Here is a 23,017-nt window from a genome sequence, read left to right as displayed (position 1 = left end):
ACCCAGCTCAGTAGCACAGCAGTGCCCTTCCCTCTGTGCCCTAGCCCACTGTGGGGCCCTTTGCCAGTGCCACTGAGAGCTGCTCTGGGATTTGAGTGTTCCTCCCATGCCCCAGCACTCACTGTAACACAGCATGGGTGGAGAAGAGCAGCACAAACGTTTCTTTGCACCATACCGAAGCACAGGCTGGGCAATGACCTCAGGGACCAATTACATGACGTGGCCCTTTAGTACATTGTCCCCACAAAACATTTACCAGGGCTTAGCTGCAACGGGCAAATCCCACCAGCTTTGGAGCAGCCAAGCCCACAAACATAATTTTCTCCCCCTAGGGATGCATCTGAATGGATATGGCATTTTTCTTTTCCACTCTTTGGTTTGTAGTGCCCAGCCATGAAGGAGAGCATGGAAAACTTTTCCTGATACCAGGATTCCAGTCACCCGGAGATGCACAGCCAGATGGAGTCTGTGAAAGGAGATGTAGATTTGGAGAGGACAGAAACACTCCCCGGGCAGCTGAGATATGCACCTGTGGACAGGGTGACCCTGCTTCCCAGCCCTAGACAGGAGGAAGGATAAACCCATTGGCATGCAATGGGATATGCACCCGTGGACAGGGTGACCCTGCTTCCCAGCCCTAGACAGGAGGAAGGATAAACCCATTGGCATGCAATGGCAGTGTTGCTGCAGGGCTCCCAGAATAAGCTGGCTCCTGGGAAGAGCAGGAACTGTTTCTACACTCAGGGCAACAACCAGTGAGAGGAAGAGTTGATTTTTACTTCATGTTATGTTATGGGGTTATGCAGTTATGAACCAAGACCATTCTGTGTTTTCATATCATAAATCCCCAGCTATTATTTGAGTATGTGTTCTTTTAACAAAGTATGATTGACCTGAACATCCATGGGTAAGTCCACAAATAAAACTGCACTTCCCATCAACTGCACCTTTGAAAACAAGCTTCAGTGAGTATTGAGCCCAATGAGGGAAACAAACCACATCCCCCACCAAGGCCAGTCCCTACCAACCCAGGCTGATGTTACAGCTCACATCACAAGCCACAATACCTGCAGCAAATAATCAACCTCTCCTTTAAAACTCCATTATGGGAGGGTTTTTCTGCAGTTTCCTGCAAAGCTGTTGTTCCAGAAGTTCACTTGGTGTTAAAACTCTTCTAATACCAAGATTAATTTTATTCACAGCCAGTGCATGACCTTATGTATTTGTTTTGCCCTCCTTGGTATTTCTGCAGAACTAATTAAGACAGCCTCCCATCCTCTGGTTAATTGTGTGTCCATCTTTCCTCAGTAAATGGGCTCTCCATGCTCTCCCCAGTCCCCTGAGGCCACCAAGCCCCACTGTACCCTCCCAGCCAGAGCTTTGTTGGCTAGCAAAGGGGGAGCTGCTGCCAGTGGTCACATTTGGTGGGTGTCAGACAGCACCTCCTGTGTCTACCACTGTGGAGGCTCACTTCACCTCCCTTGCCTTGCTTTGCAGGGGCTGTGTTGCTTTTCCACACTCCTCTGGCTGTCCATCCCTACGGAAGCACCTGCCAGAGGTTGCTGCTGTAGTCCCCCAGTGGCCTGGGACCACTTGCCTTTACCTTCTTGTGACAATGAAAATCATCCCATGCAAACACAACACAGCCAGTCTGGCTTCCTTTGGCATGAAAAATATGTCACCACTTGATGTCAGCACAGGACTTCACAGAACCCAGCACAAAAATGTGGATCCGCAGATTTATTTATTTACTTATTTAAAGAAACCATTTACATTTCACAAACCTAAACCTATGTCAACTAAGGAACTCTTGTAGGTATAAGTTTGTCATTTAAATTGGTTTAATATTAATAACTCAGAGCTTCAGAAGCTGTATTCTCACAAGATCTTAGTTTACATGGTCATTTTTCCTCTTGCTGTGGGATCTTTTTTACAAAAGATATCCCTTGACTGAGCAGCTGTGTCCTTGGGAATGGGACACAGTGTACTCAGTTATGCATGGCACTGATCTTGCTTTTTCTGTATTGACATCAATGCAACAGGTTTACATTTTAACTTTCATATTACTGTGGAAAACTTCATAAAAAGGGGGGGTTAAAAGGGCAGTCATTTCCTCATGTGTATCTTTATAAAGAGTTACTGGGATTTCTTTTTCCCTTCCTTTAGTTACCACAGCGAGCATATGGTGACATGTTTCATTATGGAGTCCTGCACCCTGTTTCCTGCAGCGCTGCTTAGGGGTTGCCTTCCTCTTGAAGGGTTGCTCATTCCAGGATGAAGCCTGCAGGCAGTGTCAGATACCAAGTTAGCAGTTGCTCAGGATGGAGCAGCTCAGGCAGTTAGTCCTGGTCAGCAGCTGATTCACATGGAAGTTGTTCCTTTCCCAATGCAGCAACCCAGGGGAAGTGGGTTTGGAGACCTGCTGCCCAGACAGTGATGGGGCAGGGATGGGGCAGGGATTGGGCAGGGATGGGGCAGGGATGGGGCAGGGATGGGGACATGTCAATGCTATCTCCTGCTATGGGCTGGCCATCAGCCCTGCTGTAGTATGATGTGCCAAGGGCAGCTGTCCTGAGTAACCCATCACATGCTTTTTTGGAAATGCATACCTCAGCTAGTGAGCTGCTTAGTGCAGTTAAAATGGGTACTGATTTCAGCTGAACACCTGGATTGAGATCAGCCAAGTCTGTTCACCACCTGCAGAAAAAAAAAAAAAGGTTTTCTTGCCAAATCCGAAGTGCATCAGCATTTCTAAATGAGGAGGAACTTGCGGCTGTTTCAAAAGAACATCAGCACTCTCTTTGTGGTTTGATTCCAGATTGCAGGAAACCTTGGAGGAGCAAACAGGGGAAGGAATGTAACCTCAGGGAGCTCTGATTTTCTCCTTTGGCTGCTGCACTCATAACAAGACTGTCAGCCTACCCTCAAGGATGCGCAAGTGTCCTGATGGCCTGGCAGTGAAAACAAAAGGCACCTTGGAACTCCTCTGACATTTGCTCTATCCCCTGAAGTATTCAAGGCCAGGCTGGATGGGGCTTTCAGCACCTGGTCTAGTGAAGGTGTCCCTACCATGGCAGGCAGTGTTGTATGAGGTGATCTTTGAAGATCCCCTCTACCCAAAGCCCTTCGGTGATTCTATGATCTCTGTAGGTGCAAGCTCTGACATTTTCTGTGCACATATTGTTAAAAATAGCTATTTTTGTTAATATTTACTTTATTAAAATACATTCTTTCTTTACTTCCACCTTCATGTTTCTTTACCTTTTCTCTCAACTTATATATTAAAATTCTTTTCCCTACCAAAATTCCAGCCAAAAAAAACTGTCTATGGAAGAACCAGAAGATGACAGAGCACACGCACAGACAGCATCACTGCACTTCAGCTCTTGGTTACAGTTTCAGTGATGGATAAGAGTGGTTGGTAAGATGGTGAATTTTGCTCTGAGATGAGGAATATCCCCTCATCCCTTGTGAAAAATGAAGCAAAACCACTTTGGAATCTGTGACATTTGGATGAAGAATTTTTTTTCCTCCAGTTTCGTCTGGTAACATCTCCCCACTGGTCTAACCTGGAGTTCAGGATAAAAATTATTAAGCATGGCTCTCAGAGGAACGTAAACAGCAGATTTTTCAGGCAAACTCCTGGAACACTGATGCAGTCAGAAGTGGACAATGAAGAGATAAGAAAGCACTTGGACTTTACCCAGAGTTCAGACTTTTTAATGCAGTTTCCTGTTCCTCTGTCTTTCTGCCTGACTTCTCCACTGAGGACATGAGGCGGCAGCCCTGCAGCTGCATCCAGATGCTATAATTCAAATTGTTCCTTTGACCAACCAGTCACTCCTTCTGCAACAGATTCAGCAGGAGGGAAGTCTTAACATGACCTCAGCAGCACCAGTGCAAAGACTGCACCCAACATCTTCCACCCACAGCCCAGACATCTGTAACTGGGTGTGGAACTGGCTTTTGCCATCAACCTGACTTCCAAGCCTTGGAAGACACAGATTCTGTGGACTTGTGCAACTGTCATGTTGCTGGACTGCTTTTGGAGATTGACTTCTGCATTTATGACAGGAAAAAACCTCTATCTATATTGAAATAGGATGGCAAAAAAAGCTCATTCAAGTTTCAAAGTGCATCTTCAGGATGACTTGAGTTAAAACTCTGTCCTGTCTGTGCAGACCCAAAGAGCACTGAGGCAGAGCACTGATGATGTGTGCCTGGCTGTATGTCTTGAGTGAGGATTGCAGTTCTCTGTGCAATTAAGCAGCTGTGGTAAGTGTCCCTGCAGACAGAATTTGTTCTTATCTGGTACTGAATATCTGAGGAGGTTGATGATGGTGTTTCATGCCTGGCAATGCAAACTGGGAGGTGAGGAAGGAGAAGCTCAGATGACTTATTCCTCATGAATGCATGTGGAGCTAAAGACAGCAATCAAAGCCCATCAGAGGTGTCTGTGCCCTCTGTAACTGGTTATGAATAACCCAGGAGGGCTGCAGAACTGGGACAAGTGGCCATGGAGGGGCTGGGTGGGAGGAGAGATGGATGGCAATGGGGGAATGGGTCAGCAAGTGGCAGCCCTGTGTTATGGCCTCCCTGTAGTCCCTGGGACACATCCCAACCTGGCCCTCTCCATAGTGTAGGGCTGAGCTATAATCAGAGGTTTCAAAGGAGGTGCTGTGGGAATTCAAACAGGGGTGTATCCTTTGGAGCAGTGATGTCAGGGAGTGACATATGCAGACATCAGGGGCTGAGCTTCCATCCACGGCTTAAACACCACGACCTACAATGCACTGTCACTCTGAATCCAGTTCATTTAGCAGCCTGAAGTTCAGGATGTGTCAGAGAAAAGTAGCAGGCAAATAATACAAACAGGACAGACTCCAGAGTGGGTTTTTTGAGTTTTTATAGGGAAACCAGACAGTGATCATTGCAGAACAAAGTTGACTGCTCTATTCCTTTCAAACTGATCAATAAATTCCATTATAAAAACCATCCCCAAATGGTGACTTTCACACTTGAAAACTGCATATGGTGAAGGTAGGGAATGAGAAAAATATTGTACATTTTATGCCACAATCCCATTTGTAACATCTTTCTTATCTCTTCCAAAATACATACTGACACACCTTTAGAGTAGAACATAGAGTACTTTTTTGTAGGGGCTCAAATATCTCAATATCCACTTCACAATTTTACATACCACTAAATTGGCTGCAAAACAATTTTTTCTCTGAATTGAAATAAGGCAGACAGAGGATGTCAGGTTCAGATGATAAGAGAGTTAGGCTTTTATTAGTCTTGAAATATTAGTTACCCTTGCAGATTTAAATTTTTTTCAGTTGTGAATGATTTAAATAATACTTCATATAAATAATAACATATAACAATATTGTAATTTCTGGGGTATTCAATGCATTCACTTTATGGTAGCCAAAACCTATGATATCAATACATCAATAGTGCTGGTGAAGAAAGTATCTCAGGAAAAAAGTGAGAAGCTATCAAAACAGCAGTGGTTTTGGTGACAGCAAGCAAGCCTTTCCAATTCAAGGAACTTCAGGTAACAACTCATTTCACTCGGTGACATGCACAGTTAATTAGACTCTTCTGAATACATGAGTGGGCTAGGGTTTTTTTCTGTATACATGTTCTCAAAGCCATTGAAAATTCCAGTTAATTTATCAGAATATGTCGTTGTTGAGACAGTCACAATACAAAGCAACATTCCATTTTGAAAAGGCTTCAAACCCAGTTTTATTATAGCATGCATGCTTTTTATACATTCTTACAAGATTCATAAGTTTACACTTTACTCATTGGTCAGGAAAGACAAACAAAGTGCTTATTGGAGCAGGCAGTTGCAGGTTTCTCTTATTTATCCTTCTTTCTTTCTTGGTTTTTATGTCAACCGCCTTAGTAGAAAATTCTTTCAGGGGTAAACATGGATCCTCATATCAAACTTCTCTCTAGCTCACAGAAGTCACTCTAAAACCTCTTCCACAAGACTATATCTAGCCAAATCTTCTGGGACAACATCCTCAGAAAATGTGACAGGTTTCTCCAGTTTGAGAAAGACTGTGCTGCTGCTGTTGCTGCTTAAAGTTTCTGTATCCAATTCAGCATGGCCATACATTTTTTCCACTCTGTGCATTGGCTCTTACCTTTCCTTGTCTGCCATCCCTGTGTCAGATAATGAAAACAGTTGCTAATAAGACAATACCAACAAGTCTAAGGCAAATCAATAATAGAAGGGACCAAAGTTCCTTGCACTCTATATAGGTAATGTGCTGTATACAAATAAAATGGACCAGTGCTGAATCCTGAAGCTGTAGCAAATCATACCCATTTTGGAGAGGTTTTAGAGGGCTGGCAAAATGCCAAGCAAGTAGAAAATCAGAACTTTTCAATCAGAATAATGCTTTCAATGAAAACATTGATAAAACGTTTTGGGCTTCATTACAGTACTCCTGTGGCACTCATGATAGACAAGCCTCAGCAGAGAAGAATTTTGCCTCATTTGTTGAGCAATATATTCAGACTTAAACAGAAAATAGATACTTATTGTCTTTTAAAACTTCAACATTCTGCATACAAAAATCTACAAATCCACATATATATTTGGTCTTCCTCAATTTGTGTGAAGACTCTTTGGGAATTAAATGGTCAGGCAATTGGAGTTAAGGCAATTACAATTCTTTCTTTACTCTGGTAGGCTGAGTACAAATTTTATGACTCAGAGCACCATTTTTCAGTGCCTAGAATTTGTGATAAGCTACTTTTTAATAAACAACAATAATAAACATTATATTTGAGGTTTCAAGTATGGAACAGTCCCAGAATAATATCTACATGCTGTTGAAACAGTCATTGCTAATATCTGAATGAGGCATCTGGAATTCTTCAGTGTTTGGCCAACACAGGAAATTGCATAAAGTTGTAATATTACACCAATTTAACTACATCAGCTCAGCCTTACCTGCCCACATCCCTCCCTAGCTTATATTTGGCTCCTAACATATACAAAATACACTAGGTCAAGCCAAGCTTAAAGAAACTGTCTATTCTATAAATTCGGCCATGTATTTTACTGTTAGTCAAGGGATAAAATGAGGCAGTGAGGAACAACAAGATGGTAAGAAAAACTCTGCTAGAATTCTGTGTCTCACATATGGAGAATAAAACATGGGACAGTGTAGGGGGACAGAATATAAGTAAATAAAGGTAGTATAGAAAGTAATCTTACCTCTAAAGTCAGGCCTACTCCTAATTATTAAAGATTAGGAGCAGGCCTGACTTTAACAGGCCACAGCTGTAGCCAGTGAGAAGAAGAGTGCTATAAAAGAGTGGCTAGGCTACTGGGAGAAGAAGGAAGAGTCAGTGCTTAGGGGAGCTGCCTACAAGAACTATCAAGGAGGTACGAAACCCTTGCAATGTAATGACAACAGGACAGTTTCTTATTTTTGTAGCAAAGGGCACAATGAGGAGCCCTTACCAACAATGTCATACCTGCAACCACTTCTGCCCTGGGCTGCCCCTCTCAGCACTTGCTTGATGCTGAAATGGAGACACAAGATCATTCAGGGTAGAAGCACAGTACTCAGGAGAGTGGAATAACCCACCCAAAATTCTGACACCAGGGAAGCCTGGCCCTCTTGGGCCCAGGGCTGGATGAGCACAATGAGGAGAAAACAGCTGCCAGTCCAGGCCCCTTGCGTGCCATGGGGACGTGCTGGGTGAAGGCCAGCCTCCCTGGTGACCTCCAACTCCCTGCTCAAGGCCTCAGTGGATTCCTCATTTTCAGGATGGGCATCTGGGTTTGCTGTGATTCCTGTGACTTTCTGCCATCTAGTTCATGATTTCTGAGCCTTGTGGGAACTGGACTGCAATGGCATAATCAAAATGCTTCTTGTGTGGTGGTACTGGGACTCCGAAGCATGTGTTGCATGCTGAGAGCAAAGAGCCCCTGTCCATAACACTGAACACAGTCTGTGCATGCTCAGCTGGTGTTACCAGCCTCCATTTGAGATCAGAAATACCTGATTTGAGCCAATATATCAGAAATTGAGGACTATGGTCCTCCATCTCTGCGGGGGATGGTGCCTGCGCTGTCCCTGAGGTACTGAGCTGAGTGATATGAAAGGAACCCTGTAGAGCAGGCAGCTGCTGTGGGAAGCAATTTCTGTCCCTGAAGTGCCACTCAGCAGAGCTTGTTTGACAGAGCTCCTGGTATAAGGAATAGTTTTATGGTCAGGAAAGTACAGCTAGTTTCCATTGCATCTTGAGTTGGTTTTCCTACAATTATTCAAACAGGCTGGAACACTGGTTTTTCGTCAAAAGCAGCCTTTAGAGTTACAGATAGATACCTACAGTGGAGGAAAATGGTTTGCAGGGAAACAGGTCACTTTCAGGGAATCAACCCTTCATGAAAACAAGAGAAAACTTGCTTAACACTCATTTGAAGGAAAACTCCTTGACAGCAGCATTTTACAATCTAATTAGATATGCAGGTGTCCTTGTCAGGTTTGGCTCTGCTAGATTTTTCAAGATATTAACAAAAGCTTTGCACATGCAAAAAGATTGGAATGTCTGAAAAATGAAATTTATTTTAATTTCTTTTAAAATTTACCCATTTTGAGCAACTAGGCAAGAGGGTTCAGCATTTCAAAGTATTTGAAAGTTAAACATCTTCCATTATTAGTATAATTGTTATGTACCTGCTGTTAATAAATATTTTTTATTGGAAAATAGAGTCAAGTATTCTATGCTTGAAATCATAATAGTAATTTGGCTCATGATAGTAATGCGGCTTTAAATTACAAAGGGTATTATATCAGACAGAAAAATAGACTAAGACTAGTAATTGTTAATGTTCAATTTGAATGAAGGCAAAAATGATGGAATTAAATTCAGTGTCAGTTGTTATTAATCTATTTAGGTTGCCACATGAAAACTGCAGAAAACCTGTTGTTAGAAGAAAAGAGAAAGGCAGATTGTATTTCTTTCAGATGGAACAGGTTGGGGTTCAGGTGGGGTAGGTATTTGAGGAGAAACAAGTGAAATATAACTCAGTCACATGATGTTTCTACTACTGAAATGATAATGAGTCTTTGTGAACAGTGTACTGTAAAGGGAGAAATTTCTTGGATTTCGGCCTATTTGGATCTGTAGGTGTTTAGCATGTCCCAGAGGCCTTGAAACTAGACACCAACTTTTATCAAACAAAAGTCTAACCTGTTACTTTCTAACAAAATGCTCCATAGCATGGAAGGCCTGTTTCAGTCTTTGGGAGAAGAGGAATCTGAGCCCTGCTGTAATCACCAGTTTCTGATATGGTTTTCCCCCTGTTGGGACACGGATTTTGCAGTCCCCTGAGAGAACACACCCAATTGCACAGAATACTTTCTTGAGCTATTTTTGCTGCCATACATCCCTCACAGCTGCATAATTTGATGTTACTTAAACTATGTCCTCTGGCTAAGGTCTTACAAAATTTGTTATCAACAGCTCAAGTCATGTGAAAGGCCTGAACAATTAACATTATTCTTCATGCTACAGTGGCACTGTGTGACCGTGGTCACTAGGGTTTTCAGGATGAAGAAGAGACGAGAATGTTGACTCCATGATCAGAAGGCTTGATTTATTATTTTGTGATATATATTACATTAAGACTATACTAAAAAGAAATAGAAAGGAAAAGGTTTCTTCAGAAGCTAGCTAAGCTAAGAATAGAAAAGAATGAATAACAAAGATCTGTGTCTCAGACAGAGAGCAAGAGCCAGCTCTGCCATAAGTGGTCAGGAAATCCAAACATCCACAGGAGACCAATCACAGGTCTACCTGTTGCATTCCACAGCAGCAGATAACCATTGTTTACTTTTGGTTGCTGAAACTGCAGCTTCTCACAAGGAAAAATCCTAAGAAAGGATTTTTCATGAAAGATGTCTGCGACAGCACTGCAACACAGCAGCACTTCCTAAATGTGGTACAGATGTGATGTGTCCCATAGAATGAGCTATAAATGTACTTTGTACATACAGAACCACAGGATTTTTCATTGCCCAGGGCATAGCCAGCAGCACAGGGACTTATGATTCTTCCATCTTCAGTTTTTCAGAATTGCTCACAGTTCTCAAGTTGACCTTGCATCACTTGGTATGACTGCAAAGGAGACAAATGTATAGGCAGGTTAAAGGTTTGTGGTGACTTCCTAAAAGCACAAGCAGCTTATAAAAGCTGGCTTGCAAACATTAGTCAAACACCCCACCACTTTAGGAAATACAGTACAATTCCTGCAAAAGGCCTTTGTAATAACAATAGTTGTATTATTATTTAAAAATTGGTAAGCTGTCAACATTAGGTAGAGCACTATTATTCCACATCTTATGCTGTGTTTCCCAGCTGTAACTAACAGCTTTCAAAGGGCAATTCAAGGAGTAATCTGTACTTGCCAGAACAGCTATTGTACTAAGGCAAAGATGAACATGGGTGTGGGTAAGAGGCAAAAAACATCAACAACTAAAGCATCAGTAACAAATGAGGTACTGGGCTCTTGCTATATCCTTGCAATATTCCTTTTCCATCTGTATATGGCTCGTGCTACCTTAGCTCAGTCCTGGAATTGCAAGATCACAGGCAAAGTGAGAGAGCTCTTCCTGGCTCTAACAGTGCAAGAGCAAGTAAACTGCTCCTAAAGATGTTGTCTAACCAGCTCCTGCAGATTCCTAATGAGATTCCACAGCTCACCCACACAGCTTAATGCACTCCTTAATTAGCCTTAAAATGTCTAAAAAGTGTTTTCTAATGTCTAATCTGAGTAGCCCTTAGAGTGGTGGGATCCCCTTACTTCCTGTCCTAGCTGTTCATCCTCATGAAAACAAAGAAGTCTTGCTTTTATTCCATATTTTACAAATCTCTGTGGTTGCATGTTGTGGGACCAAAGGTGAAATTTTGGTTTTGTGTTCACATAATTGCCTTCTATTTACGTTGGACTGGTGTTTCAGTTTCCCAAGACTGCCTGAATGCTCATCTCAACTTATGGTAGGCCTTCCAGTCTGGAATGAGGTAAAAAAGCAGTGAGAAAACTCTCTTTTGTCTTGCATGTTACTGTGGAAAATACCAGTGCCAGAGGTCTTCAGAGGTGTGGAGATTTGCACTCCATATAATCTTTCAATCAAGTAGCACAGTTTCTTGACCAGATTGGCACCAAACTTACAGCTGTTTCTCTTTCTGTTGCAATAAAAGTGCAACATAAATAAATAAATAAATTATGTTAGAAGCCTCCCTTGAAGGAGGGGAGGTTTACTCCATCTTTTGCAGCCACACAGCCTATCATCCTGTCTTTGGGGAAAAGTGATGTGAGTTTTCCTTTGGAGAAATTTGATGTGATTATTTTCCTGAATAGTGCAGTTCAGCAGTTTCTTTCCCCGTTGGGGGGGTGCAAGTTATTTGCTAATTTAAGGAAGAAAGACTATCTTCTCCATTGGGCACAGACTAACACTCATGTTCTTTCTTCCATTATTCAAATACTTAGGTCAGCTCTTGATTTGATATCACATGTATCTTATTATATTTACTTCTCAGCTTTTCTGGTTTTATGTCAGGACGTTTACAATTCTTTTATACAGAGCTAGGCACTTTAACACTTGTTTTTGGAGGTCAGGTCACAAAAGATCTCACCGTTTTAATCAATTGTCCTGTACTTTCCTGACCTTGGGACAGCTTTGACATATGCCTTAAAAACTTTGGGGGTTTGTGGGGATTTTAGAACTAGCCTTTCTTTTAAAAATACATTAATTTTATTCACTTGTTCTTTTTCTTTACTTCATTAATGAGTTCTGTCAGTTTTACACTTAATTTTATAGAAGCTACCTTGCATCTTTGTTTTGTCAGCAATTTTTAGTCTGTATTTTAACATTAAATGCATGTAAGTGCACTCAATTGCTTTTGACATGTTTATACAAGATCGTCCTTGAAACATTCTGAAGACTCTCAGGGCACCCTGTGTCTCACTAAGTACCTCTCCCATCTCATCTCTGGGATGTCAAAATCGACCTCTAACTCATAGCTCTTGTAATGGTGATGACTCAGGTGTTTGTTCAGTTGTCTCCAGTCAGAGACAACAGCAAAATTGAAACATAAGGCACACATCAAGTCCACAATGTGATTCATACATTTACTCTGTAGAGAAGATCTCAGGGTCCAACCTAAAGGGGAGGTGGGATGATTTATCATGATGGTGATGGTTTTGTGGAGATGTAAAAAACTACAGTGGGTCCTGGGGTAGGGATCTCATTCCCATCTACACTGTTAAACATTGTGGGGTTTGTTATGGCCCTCAGTAGCTTATCATTAATTAGCAAAGATTACTTAATTATCATATTTCTTGAGAACGTGAAGAATAGCCCATTAATTGTGCTGAGCCTTTGAGAACACTACATATCAACATACAGACCCCATAATTTACACTGGCACAATTGTCACTCCAAAATGGAATTCCCCATGTGCCTCAGCCCTGGGTATCATTACACTGCAGCTGGCAAAGTGGAGCAAGGTTGGTGAGACAGCAAAGCCACCTGGTGTTCACTCATGTCCCCTGCCCCACAAAGCAAAAATATTGACAGCTACCTGCATGGTTTAGGCAAAGCAGCACAAAGCCAAGGTGAAGCGAACACTCTACCTGTCTGCCTCATCTGGAGGAAAAGGAGGACAACAGGAAGAAGCCCCATTGTCCCACGATGACCTGCCATGCCCATGCTCCGAGCGCACCGCGGGTCACCCGCTGCTCGCTCTGCAGGGCTCTGGGGCAGCTGCTGAGGGAGAAACACCGCAGTGCAAGGGTCAGCCACTCATGAGAAAACAAAACCTCCGAGAGCAAAGTCTGCACTCAGTGTCACCACGGCACAGTGTTCAAACACAACACATGTGTGTGCTGCAGCAATGCCCCACTGATAGCTTTGTGCTGGCAGAGCACCTCTAAGAGGCTTTCCTCTGGAAATTTGGACAAAGCCTCTCTAAAGCAGCTGGACTATGCAGGCAGCCAGGAGCTATAGTGGGTGATGTGGCTCTTGCCCATGTCCCAAGGAAGGCAGACAATCAGAGCCAGAGCTTTGTGCCTCCTGTATGCTGGGCCAAAGCAGGAAGGCACTCCAGAAGTGAGGAGTAAATCAGGGCAAAGAGTTTGCAGGTCTCAGTGAGCACCTTGCAAAGTTGTTACCCACCAGCTCTGTCACAAGCACACTTGGACAGAGCACACTTCCCCAAATTCATTAATTTCCATCCCATTATGAAAGTTGGGGGATTATGGGTTTTATGTGCTGTTTCCTTTAGTTCAAAGCACTCCAAGGGCACAGCTCTTGACAGGCCATTGTGCTTTGGGAATCAAGCTATGGAAGACAATCCTGCCAGGTCAGTCACCTGGGCCAGGGAGCAGTACACAGGAAGCTTGTTCTTACCATGCTAGTGCAGAGCACAAGGGCATGATCCTAAAAGTGACAGGTACTGCTCACCTGGAAACACAGGAAACAGGGCCTGGAGAGACCTACAGGGTCACCCAGCCCAACCTACTGAGCCAACAGGAGATCAAATCGACCTCTATTATATTTTAGCACTGTTGGACACTGAGCCTGCTGCAGTGTGTTTTCCTCCCAAAGTGCAGGATGCCATAACAAAGGGCAGCTTGTCCATATTTGTTCCTTAGGGCAGCCCCCATCATGCTGCACACCTGACATCTCCTTACATCTCCCACTCTGGAAGACAACCAGCATCAGAGACTTCACTGCCCTCCTGGGAATATCTATTGCAGGGCTTCTCTAGTCACAGGGCTTCCTCACCATCCTTCTTTTCCTCCCTTTAGTCTCAGGACTGGCTTTTCCTTGAAGGCCAAAGAAGCCTGAGCACTAGAGGGTAGCTTAGAGCCTCCCTGTCCACCATCCTTGGTACATGTCAGCTTTTGCCTAAGCCAGCCATGTCTGCTTGCCAGGAGGAATTCCAGTATCTCAAAATCCACCAGCTTACTCAACAGCTGTGTGCTGTGTCCCATTTTCCTGGATTTTGCAATTGGATCAAATTTTGCTATGTGGAATCATTTTCCTGCCCACAATCAGTGCTGGCTGCAGCAATACTTGTTGTTTGCAGAGTTGTGTTTTGGGTTTGTCAGTCTGCTGTGCTCACAGCACCTGCTGTGTGAAACAAGCCAGTACCAGGTCAAAGCCTGAGAGAGATGGAGCAGGTGCCTAAGGAAGTGCAGTGCTCCTCAGAGCACAGAACATAAGAGATTAGAGAAGCTTTGAAAAAGCCATCAGGATTCCTAGGGGGCAGAGAACATGATGGATGGAGGCTTTTGGGGCTGGGCTTGTTAAAATTACAAGAAACAGGAACAAAAAAAAGAGAAAGAATGTTTTATTTCAAATGCTGGTGTACATCAATATTGCATGTAACTGAAACATCTTGAACAATACACATGCAAGGAGTTTTCTAATCCTCAGCCATACACAATCCAGAACAAGATACAGAAAACACTGAATATGCACATATATATATTCTGATGAGCAGAGTGTACGAATAAAACTAGAGTGAAGTACAATCCTTAGAAATCAAAACCCCTCTTTATTTAGACATGCAAGATCTCCTGTTCCCTTCATCTTCTGAACACATCTGAAGGTAGAAGCTAAACAACTCCAGTGAGGACAAACTCCCTGCTGAGCCAGATGGCTGCAATATGAGGATTTAGTGACTCCCACCTTTCCTGCTTTCATCATGACTAGTGACTCTTCAGAACATATTTAGAAGCCTCTGGTAGGAGCACTCGTGACAACTGATAGGAACCACAATGGCCATTGATAAATAATGAAAAGAAGCCAAAGACCCCACTCAGCAGCCTTTTTGCTTGGGGGAATTCCCTCATTCAACCAATTCCAAAGACCCCCACAGTCCTCAGAGTTGTGCTTTAAAGTCAGGAATAATACAAATGGAAGCAGACCATAACTTTAAAGAGATCTCATAACCAACTTAGCAGATATGCAGGAAAAGAAAGTTTCCATTTCCAATCCTGCACCTTGGCAGGTAACAAGGAAGATCAAGGGACATAGCACCACTACAAACTCATGACTGTCCTTACCCAGCGCAGGAACCGGGAGAGTTTGGTATAGACCCCATATTTGCCTTTCCTTGCACATCCTTCGCCCCAGCTAACAATTCCAGTAACAAAATAGGTATCCTTGTATCTGGTCACATGGGGGCCACCACTGTCTCCCTGGCAAGCATCCTTTTGCTCTGTGTCATAACCAGCACAGAACATGTTCTCAGTTACCACAAAGTAGGTGGATTGCTCACAAGTGCTCCTATTAACATAGGGGAGTTCAAGCATCTTCAGTTTCTTTGGGAGTTGTCCACCATCATATTCCCGCCCAAAGCCACTAACCCTTCCAGATTTCTGCTTCATCAGAACTTCATTAGCAAAGTCTACTTTGGGGAGACATGCTGGGATGACGTACTCTGAAAACGTGATAGGTTCCTTCAGCTTTAGTAAGGCAATGTCATTATCATAAGTCTCAGCATCAAACTTGGAGTGAACAATGATTTTATCCACAGTGTGCATTGATTCAGACTGCTCCTTCTTCTCTCTGTCCACTTCACCTGCACAAGAGCATTAAAAGGGTCATCAATGTGGAGAAAGTATAAGAATTTCAGAACAGAGGAAGAGAGTAGTATATTCATTCTGAGTACTTTGTCCAGGACCTTAGACCACAGAAGGAAACTGTAAACAGGCAACATTTCTTAGCAGCAAGTGGATTGGCTTTGGTCCTGAGATTAGGTCTATGGAGATTTTGTAGCAGTTTATAGAAAGGCATATGCTGATTCAGCTAAACTCATGCAATTTTGTGTGGAAGCACTTCCAGGAGCTTGAGCCTAGCTTAGAGAAGAGAACAGGGTTTGGACTACAACAGTGCAAAGATGAAGCTGTGTTGATCCTGTGTCCTGGTTCAAAAGGAAAGCAATGGGAAATCTGAGTTTGGTCTTGTCTGCTCTATTCAATGAGTCAGAACTTTCCTGAGGGTTCTTGCAGGAACAACTCTGGATGATTTTGAAGTGCCAGGAATGATGAGCTTCCTGCAGAAACACTGCTCTGCTGAACACATAGATAACCAATATTTCTAGAATATTTAACTGCAATCCCTTTCAGCTATCTGGCAGAGAAGAAAGAGAGGCACCTATTGTTACAAAGAAGGATGGTCAGAATAACAAGAAATTATATAAAGCAGCAAAAAGTAACAAACCTTAATGAATCACGAGTACATCTCATGGGAGATTTAAGGCACAGAAGGTTCGGCAGAACAACTACTCTCACCTCAGAGGAGTAAATGAAATAATCACTCACCAACAACAACTTTGATTTCTTTGGATTGGTTTATGCAATGAGCTGCAGTAAGTATAAAATTTTCATTCAGAATAGTTCCACCACAAAACTCTTCTCCTTCCTCGTTTAACAGAACAGCCTGTGAAGCAAAACAGGTAAGGGCAGAAGGAGGAAGTGCAGTTTAATGTCGACGAGCTGTAAAGCGCTGATTTCTCTGCACACTACAGAGATGCTGCTTACTGCAACATGTATGTAGCCCTCCATGTATCTCCTAGCATTGTACTCCCACATGCAGAGGCTGCAGATTGACTGCTACAGAGTCCTGACTGTCTCTATGTGAAGTTAAAACATTTGCCTTCCACATTACTTCACTGCCAGTGCTGAGTAACGTCCCTCAGGCATTGACTGACTGAGCAGGCAGAGTGCAGATGCCTGATCACCACATCCCTTGGACTTACCCCCCAAACAATGTTCAAATACAGGAATTCATTTTGGCTGACTCAAGGGTGAAACTGAGACATGAGGGTGTATTTCTGAACCAAAATGCTGGCTTTATGTGGCATGCACTTGCGTGTGCTGCCTGGGTGGATGGTCTCAGATAGAACCAAAATGTAACTTGCAAAATTTGCCTGGGAGAACAGCATGACCCAAAGTCCTCTCTGGGGATAGGGTAGGCAGTTCCCCCTGAAATGGCACGCAGCCTTTTGTTTTGACCCCGTGAGGCTGCACTTTGCAGAACAGCACATCCAAGTGCCCAGGGTCACACAGCTCAGCCACGTCTCACTGCCGCTGCACGTGACATGGGTCATGTTCAGAAGGCTCCCAGCTGGAAGGAGCCTCTACTCCCCTTCCCTCAGACACATTCTCCCCACAGGCAGGGCAAAGCCCCCTCCATTCACCTGCCATGGGCATTGGCCAGGAAGACACTCATCCCCACCAACTATCCTGGTATTGACATATGGATTCTTGCTGCTTGTCCTGTTGTCAGGTGGAGGTGTTGGGCTTTCTGTGGTAATTACAAAGTTCTCCTCTGTGGTCATTTCGTATGGAGGAGGGTCTTCTTCATCACTCATTCCTCTGCTGTGGTCAGCGGGTAAATGAAAAGACCTTTTTTTCCTTTGCACAGAAACTTTTCCACAAGGGTATTTAACTGTAAAGAGAAGAATCCTAAAATTAATGATAGAAACACTAACATAAGAAGAAACTTCTTGGAAATACAATCTCACAATATACAGTGCTGCTTCCTCATTTTCCAGACAATACGAAAGACTTGTCACATGGAATCAAGGAAGAAAGACCACATGGTTTGGAAAATGAGTGCTATTTTCTCATCATGAAAGCTCTCCTTCAGCCTCCATTTCACAGTCATATTTTGAAAGTATTTAAAATTTAATACACCATCATCAATCTGTTTTTAACAAATTTCATACATCATCTTCAAGTATTTACATTGATATATTCATGTCATTCCTCTTAATAAAATGTACTTCATTTGGAGAGTGAGTGAAGTGCTTTATTTTAGGAATAATATGGCTAATGACAGCAATTTGTTATTAGCTATAGAAGATATAAAACCTGACATGATATCTAAATGGTTGACCTACCCCGCCCCTGTGGTATTTTGAAATACAATAAAATTTTACATATATACATTGGATAATTATGATTAGCACTATCTCTTCAGTTGCAAGTTGATAAGGTTAATTGCAATTTAAGTATAAATTTCTGCAAGCTGATCTTTTGTATGGCCTGTAAGTGTTTAAGCAAAGATCCTAATGTGATCACTTTTCTCAGTGTGGTCTCACCTTGAGTCCTGTGTACTGTTTTTGACCTATAAATATCAGAAAGATATAAAGCTCTTAGACAGCGTCCAAATGAGGGCAACAAAGACAATGAAGGGCCTTGAGGGGAAGTAGAAGGAGTGGCTGAGGTCAATTGGTCTGTTCAGCCTGGAGAAGAGGAGGCTGAGGGGAGGCCTCATTGTGGTCAATAATTTTCTCCTGAGGGGAAGAGGAGGGGCAGGCACTGATCTCTTCTCTGTGGTGACCAGGACATGGAATCACAGAATCCTTTAGGTTGGAAACGACCTCCAAGATCATAGAATTCAACCTTTGACAGATCACCACCTTGTTAATTGGACTATAGCTTTATGTGGCACATTCAGGTGTTTCTTGAAAATCTCCAGGGATGGTGACCCCCCCACTTCTCTGAGCAGTGCATTCCAATACTGGACAGCCCTTTCCATGAAGAAACCTGAGAGAATGGCAGGAAGCAGTGTCAGGGCAGATAGTAGAAAAAGGTTCTTCACCGAGAGGGTGGTTGGGCATTTGAACAGGTTCCCCAGGGAAGTGGTCAAGGCCCCAAGCCTGACAGTTCAAGAAATGTGTGGACAACAATCTCGGGCACATGGAGTTATTCTTGGGATAGTCAAGTAATAGTCCATGAGGTGGGTATTCATGATCATTGAAGATTCCTTTCAAAACAGGATAGTCTGTGATTCTACGATTTTTTATTATCTTGTTAACAGCAGAATTTACTCTGACATGCCTCACTGAGAGGCACCTTGCAAAGGGTTCAAAATCATGTACATTTTGATCCACTCCACCATAGCACCTCACAAATGGAAAGCTTTTGAAATATAAATCAGTTAGCCTTACTCTTGAGTCTATGTCATGTAGGATACTGGTGATTCAAAAGACATTCCTCAACTGCAAACCAAGACACCCCTTAACAGTGAAACAAGTCTCACCAACCACTGCTATTGCTTTATCTCATGGCTTCGTACCTGTTGCAACACAGTGTTTGCCATCCTCTGCTAGAACATACCCATCTGCACAGGAGCACACCACATCCTTCTGCCCATCTCTTCGGACGCTGCAGAACTGCTCACAGTCCCCGTTGTTTATTCTGCAGAACTTTGGTATGACTATAAAAGAGATGATGGCAGAAAAACTGGACATAAACACTGACTTCACAGAAGATCTGGAAGTTCTCCAAAACAAAACACCCTCTTTAAACGGGATCTGTATCCCCACCTGCCAAGCACCTGAAGCACCCTTGAGGAATAACTCATGTGAGTGCTGAACATCAGCTTGTGCCTTACAAAGCAGCCACATCCAGCACACCAATTGTACTTGCCAGGTCCAAGTGGGCCCAGTGGCCATGGCATGGTGAGCTCAAAAAGCAGAGATAAATTGTCAGGGGAACAATGAACAAAACACTAACACAGAACATAATCTGTGGAAATCCTCACACAATTCCTCCCTCCTGCCCTAAAAACTCCAACTCCTCATCTTGCCCCTTGGTCCTGTGACTAAACTTCAATTCCACACTCCTGCGCTTACTTCTGGGCTAATGATATCCCCCCTGTCACAGGGGCAGCTCTATGCCACAGAAGTGAGCCTCAGGAAGGATTTCCATGCAACACTTGCTTCCTTACAAAGCTCCCTGGGAAGTTCACCGCCATGGTTCTCTAAAGCAGAAACTTACCAAACTCACAGTTCTTGCCTTGATAACCATCCAAGCACGTGCAAGTGTAGGAACCAATTCCATCTTTACAGTGGCCACCATAGTGACAAGGATTTGAACTGCACTGGTTCCCATCTACAAGAACAAACCAAACCCCAAATTACTGTAAGTGTGCAAGCATTTTCAGTGGCCACAGAAGGGCTCTTAGTTTTCTTAAGCCATCTTTCATCCTTCCTTTCAAAACATAGGTCCTGTGAGTTGCCACATTCCAGATGGAACAAACCGTATAAACACAATCATTCCAAACCTGCAATGATTCACCTTTATATCCTCAGTTTTGCAATCTCTTTTTGGTGGCCACTGTATTATGATGTGCTCAGAAGCCTTTTTTTTACAGGAAGATTAAGTAATACATAGTGGTCAGAGTCTACATAACTTACAGTGAATCCTGTAAAACCAGACAGGACATTTCTATATTGCAACTACTGGCTGAAAACCATCAACTTTTATTTCCTTAAAGGTCATGTCAGGCCTTCTGCATGTCTTTTGCCTGCAGAGCTTTTCATTTAAAGACACAGATACTGGCTTATTAAGCAGAAGCTAATAAAACCTCCAAACTTTACAAAACCCTGCTAAAGTCACATGAGCAGGCCAAACTTCTATTCTGTACTGCTTAGAGAACCAAAATTTTCTCACTGTATCCATTGAGGTATGAGCTTGAGCTTGTAGCTATTACCTCTTACCTCATGCTGCCCACATCTATGCTGGCATCTTGAGTTCTGCAGCCTTTCTTCCTTTCCTAGACACACCGGGCGACCTGACTGCAGGGCCCCAGCCACACATACCTCACAAACTCAGTATATGAGGACATTGAGGTCAGGGAGGTAACTCTGCATTTGGAGACACGTTTCATGTAGCAGCTCTTTCTCCCACCCATCTCATTCCTTTTCTGATATGGTCTTTCCCATTTAGTGCTCTGCTGCAAAAAATGTGTTACCCCCTCACATATGTTCTCTGGGATGCACTGTTTCATGCAAGAAGTAGGATATCCAGAGAAGTGAAACTTGCTCAAGAATTCACTGCTTTAAAGACAAATTTCAAATTTCTAAATTTTATCACCTGCTCTGCCCCTGTTTAGAGCAGGGTCAGAATAGGTGGGATAATTTATTTTATTAAGTGGAGATGTGATGGTTTTGTGACGAATTAGAAAATCACAGTGATATATGGGGTGGGGTTCTTGTTCTCCTCTGTACAGTTAAATATTGCGGACATCATTTTGTCCCTCAGCAGCTTGCAAATGGATAGTAAGGGTTATTTAATTATCATATTTCTTGAGAACGTGAAGAATAGCCCATTAATTGTGCTGAGCCTTTGAGAACACTACATATCAACATACAGACCCCATAATTTACACTGGCACAATTGTCACTCCAAAATGGAATTCCGCATGTGCCTCAGCCCTGGGTATCATTACACTGCAGCTGGCAAAGTGGAGCAAGGTTGGTGAGACAGCAAAGCTACCTGGTGTTCACTCATGTCCCCTGCCCCACAAAGCAAAAATATTGACAGCTACCTGCATGGTTTAGGCAAAGCAGCACAAAGCCAAGGTGAAGCAAGCACTCTACCTGTCTGCCTCATCTGGAGGAAAAGGAGGACAACAGGAAGAAGCCCCATTGTCCCACGATGACCTGCCATGCCCATGCTCCGAGCGCACTGCGCGTCACCCGCTGCTCGCTCTGCAGGGCTCTGGGGCAGCTGCTGAGGGAGAAACACCGCAGTGCAAGGGTCAGCCACTCATGAGAAAACAAAACCTCCGAGAGCAAAGTCTGCACTCAGTGTCACCACGGCACAGTGTTCAAACACAACACATGTGTGTGCTGCAGCAATGCCCCACTGATAGCTTTGTGCTGGCAGAGCACCTCTAAGAGGCTTTCCTCTGGAAATTTGGACAAAGCCTCTCTAAAGCAGCTGGACTATGCAGGCAGCCAGGAGCTATAGTGGGTGATGTGGCTCTTGCCCATGTCCCAAGGAAGGCAGACAATCAGAGCCAGAGCTTTGTGCCTCCTGTATGCTGGGCCAAAGCAGGAAGGCACTCCAGAAGTGAGGAGTAAATCAGGGCAAAGAGTTTGCAGGTCTCAGTGAGCACCTTGCAAAGTTGTTACCCACCAGCTCTGTCACAAGCACACTTGGACAGAGCACACTTCCCCAAATTCATCAATTTCCATCCCATTATGAAAGTTGGGGGTTGTTATTGTTTGAAAGCAAACCAGTGGGAGATCCCAAGTCAGAAATACAATTTTATAGGAAAATTAAAATAAATGCAATAATACAGAAACACTGATAGAGTCAGAATACAACCTGACACCCTGTTTGTCCAGATGTTGGTAGCAGTCCAGTTAACTGGTGGCTGCAGTCCTCTTGAAGTGATAGATGTGGTTCTGTTGAAGCAGTGTTCCTGTAAAAGGGTTTGTTCTTCCTCTGAAGGTCCAGTGGTGGTTATGGAACTCTTGTCTGGGAATTCAGTGGATAAGGCTGACTGTGACTGTTACAAGCCTCAGATTATATGCAGATAGGAAAGCTTGGTTCCTCCCCTTGGGTGGAGCATCTCACAATGGGACGATGTATTTTTATCATGCACTCACACTCAATGGCCCATTAACAAAAAACATCCCCTGGAGTTATCAAGGATGAGTAATGAAGGAGACAAGGAACACTGCCTGATATGGTTTTAACAGCTCATGAAGATGCTGATGGAACACATACTTTTGGGTACATTTCATATTGTACCGTAAAATGAAGGCTTATGGGTTTTATGTGCTGTTTCCTTTTGTTCAAACTACTCCAAGGGCACAGCTCTTGACAGGCCATTGTGCTTTGGGAATCAAGCTATGGAAGACAATCCTGCCAGGTCAGTCACCTGGGCCAGGGAGCAGTACACAGGAAGCTTGTTCTTACCATGCTAGTGCAGAGCACAAGGGCATGATCCTAAAAGTGACAGGTACTGCTCACCTGGAAACACAGGAAACAGGGCCTGGAGAGACCTACAGGGGTCACCCAGCCCAACCTACTGAGCCAACAGGAGATCAAATCGACCTCTATTATATTTTAGCACTGTTGGACACTGAGCCTGCTGCAGTGTGTTTTCCTCCCAAAGTGCAGGATGCCATAACAAAGGGCAGCTTGTCCATATTT

At 43.4% G+C, this 23,017-nt stretch overlaps 1 protein-coding gene across 1 annotated transcript; it reads right to left on the bottom strand.

Annotated features, from left to right (window-relative positions):
• Nucleotides 1-14,702: 14,702 nt before the first annotated feature.
• LOC118692394 (coagulation factor X-like) lies at nt 14,703-21,526 on the bottom strand. The gene is made up of 6 exons (XM_036392193.2): nt 21,451-21,526; nt 19,847-19,960; nt 19,143-19,283; nt 17,257-17,507; nt 16,379-16,496; nt 14,703-15,636 (listed from the first exon to the last, which is right to left on the bottom strand). The coding sequence occupies exons 1-6, from the start codon at nt 21,524-21,526 to the stop codon at nt 15,095-15,097; spliced, it is 1,242 nt and encodes a 413-aa protein (XP_036248086.1). The 3' UTR covers nt 14,703-15,094.
• Between the last annotated feature and the right edge of the window lie 1,491 nt (nt 21,527-23,017).

Source organism: Molothrus ater, chromosome 2 (genome assembly GCF_012460135.2).
Source record: "Molothrus ater isolate BHLD 08-10-18 breed brown headed cowbird chromosome 2, BPBGC_Mater_1.1, whole genome shotgun sequence".
Taxonomy (NCBI): Eukaryota; Metazoa; Chordata; class Aves; order Passeriformes; family Icteridae; genus Molothrus; species Molothrus ater.
This window is presented reverse-complemented; position numbering and strand designations above follow the sequence as displayed.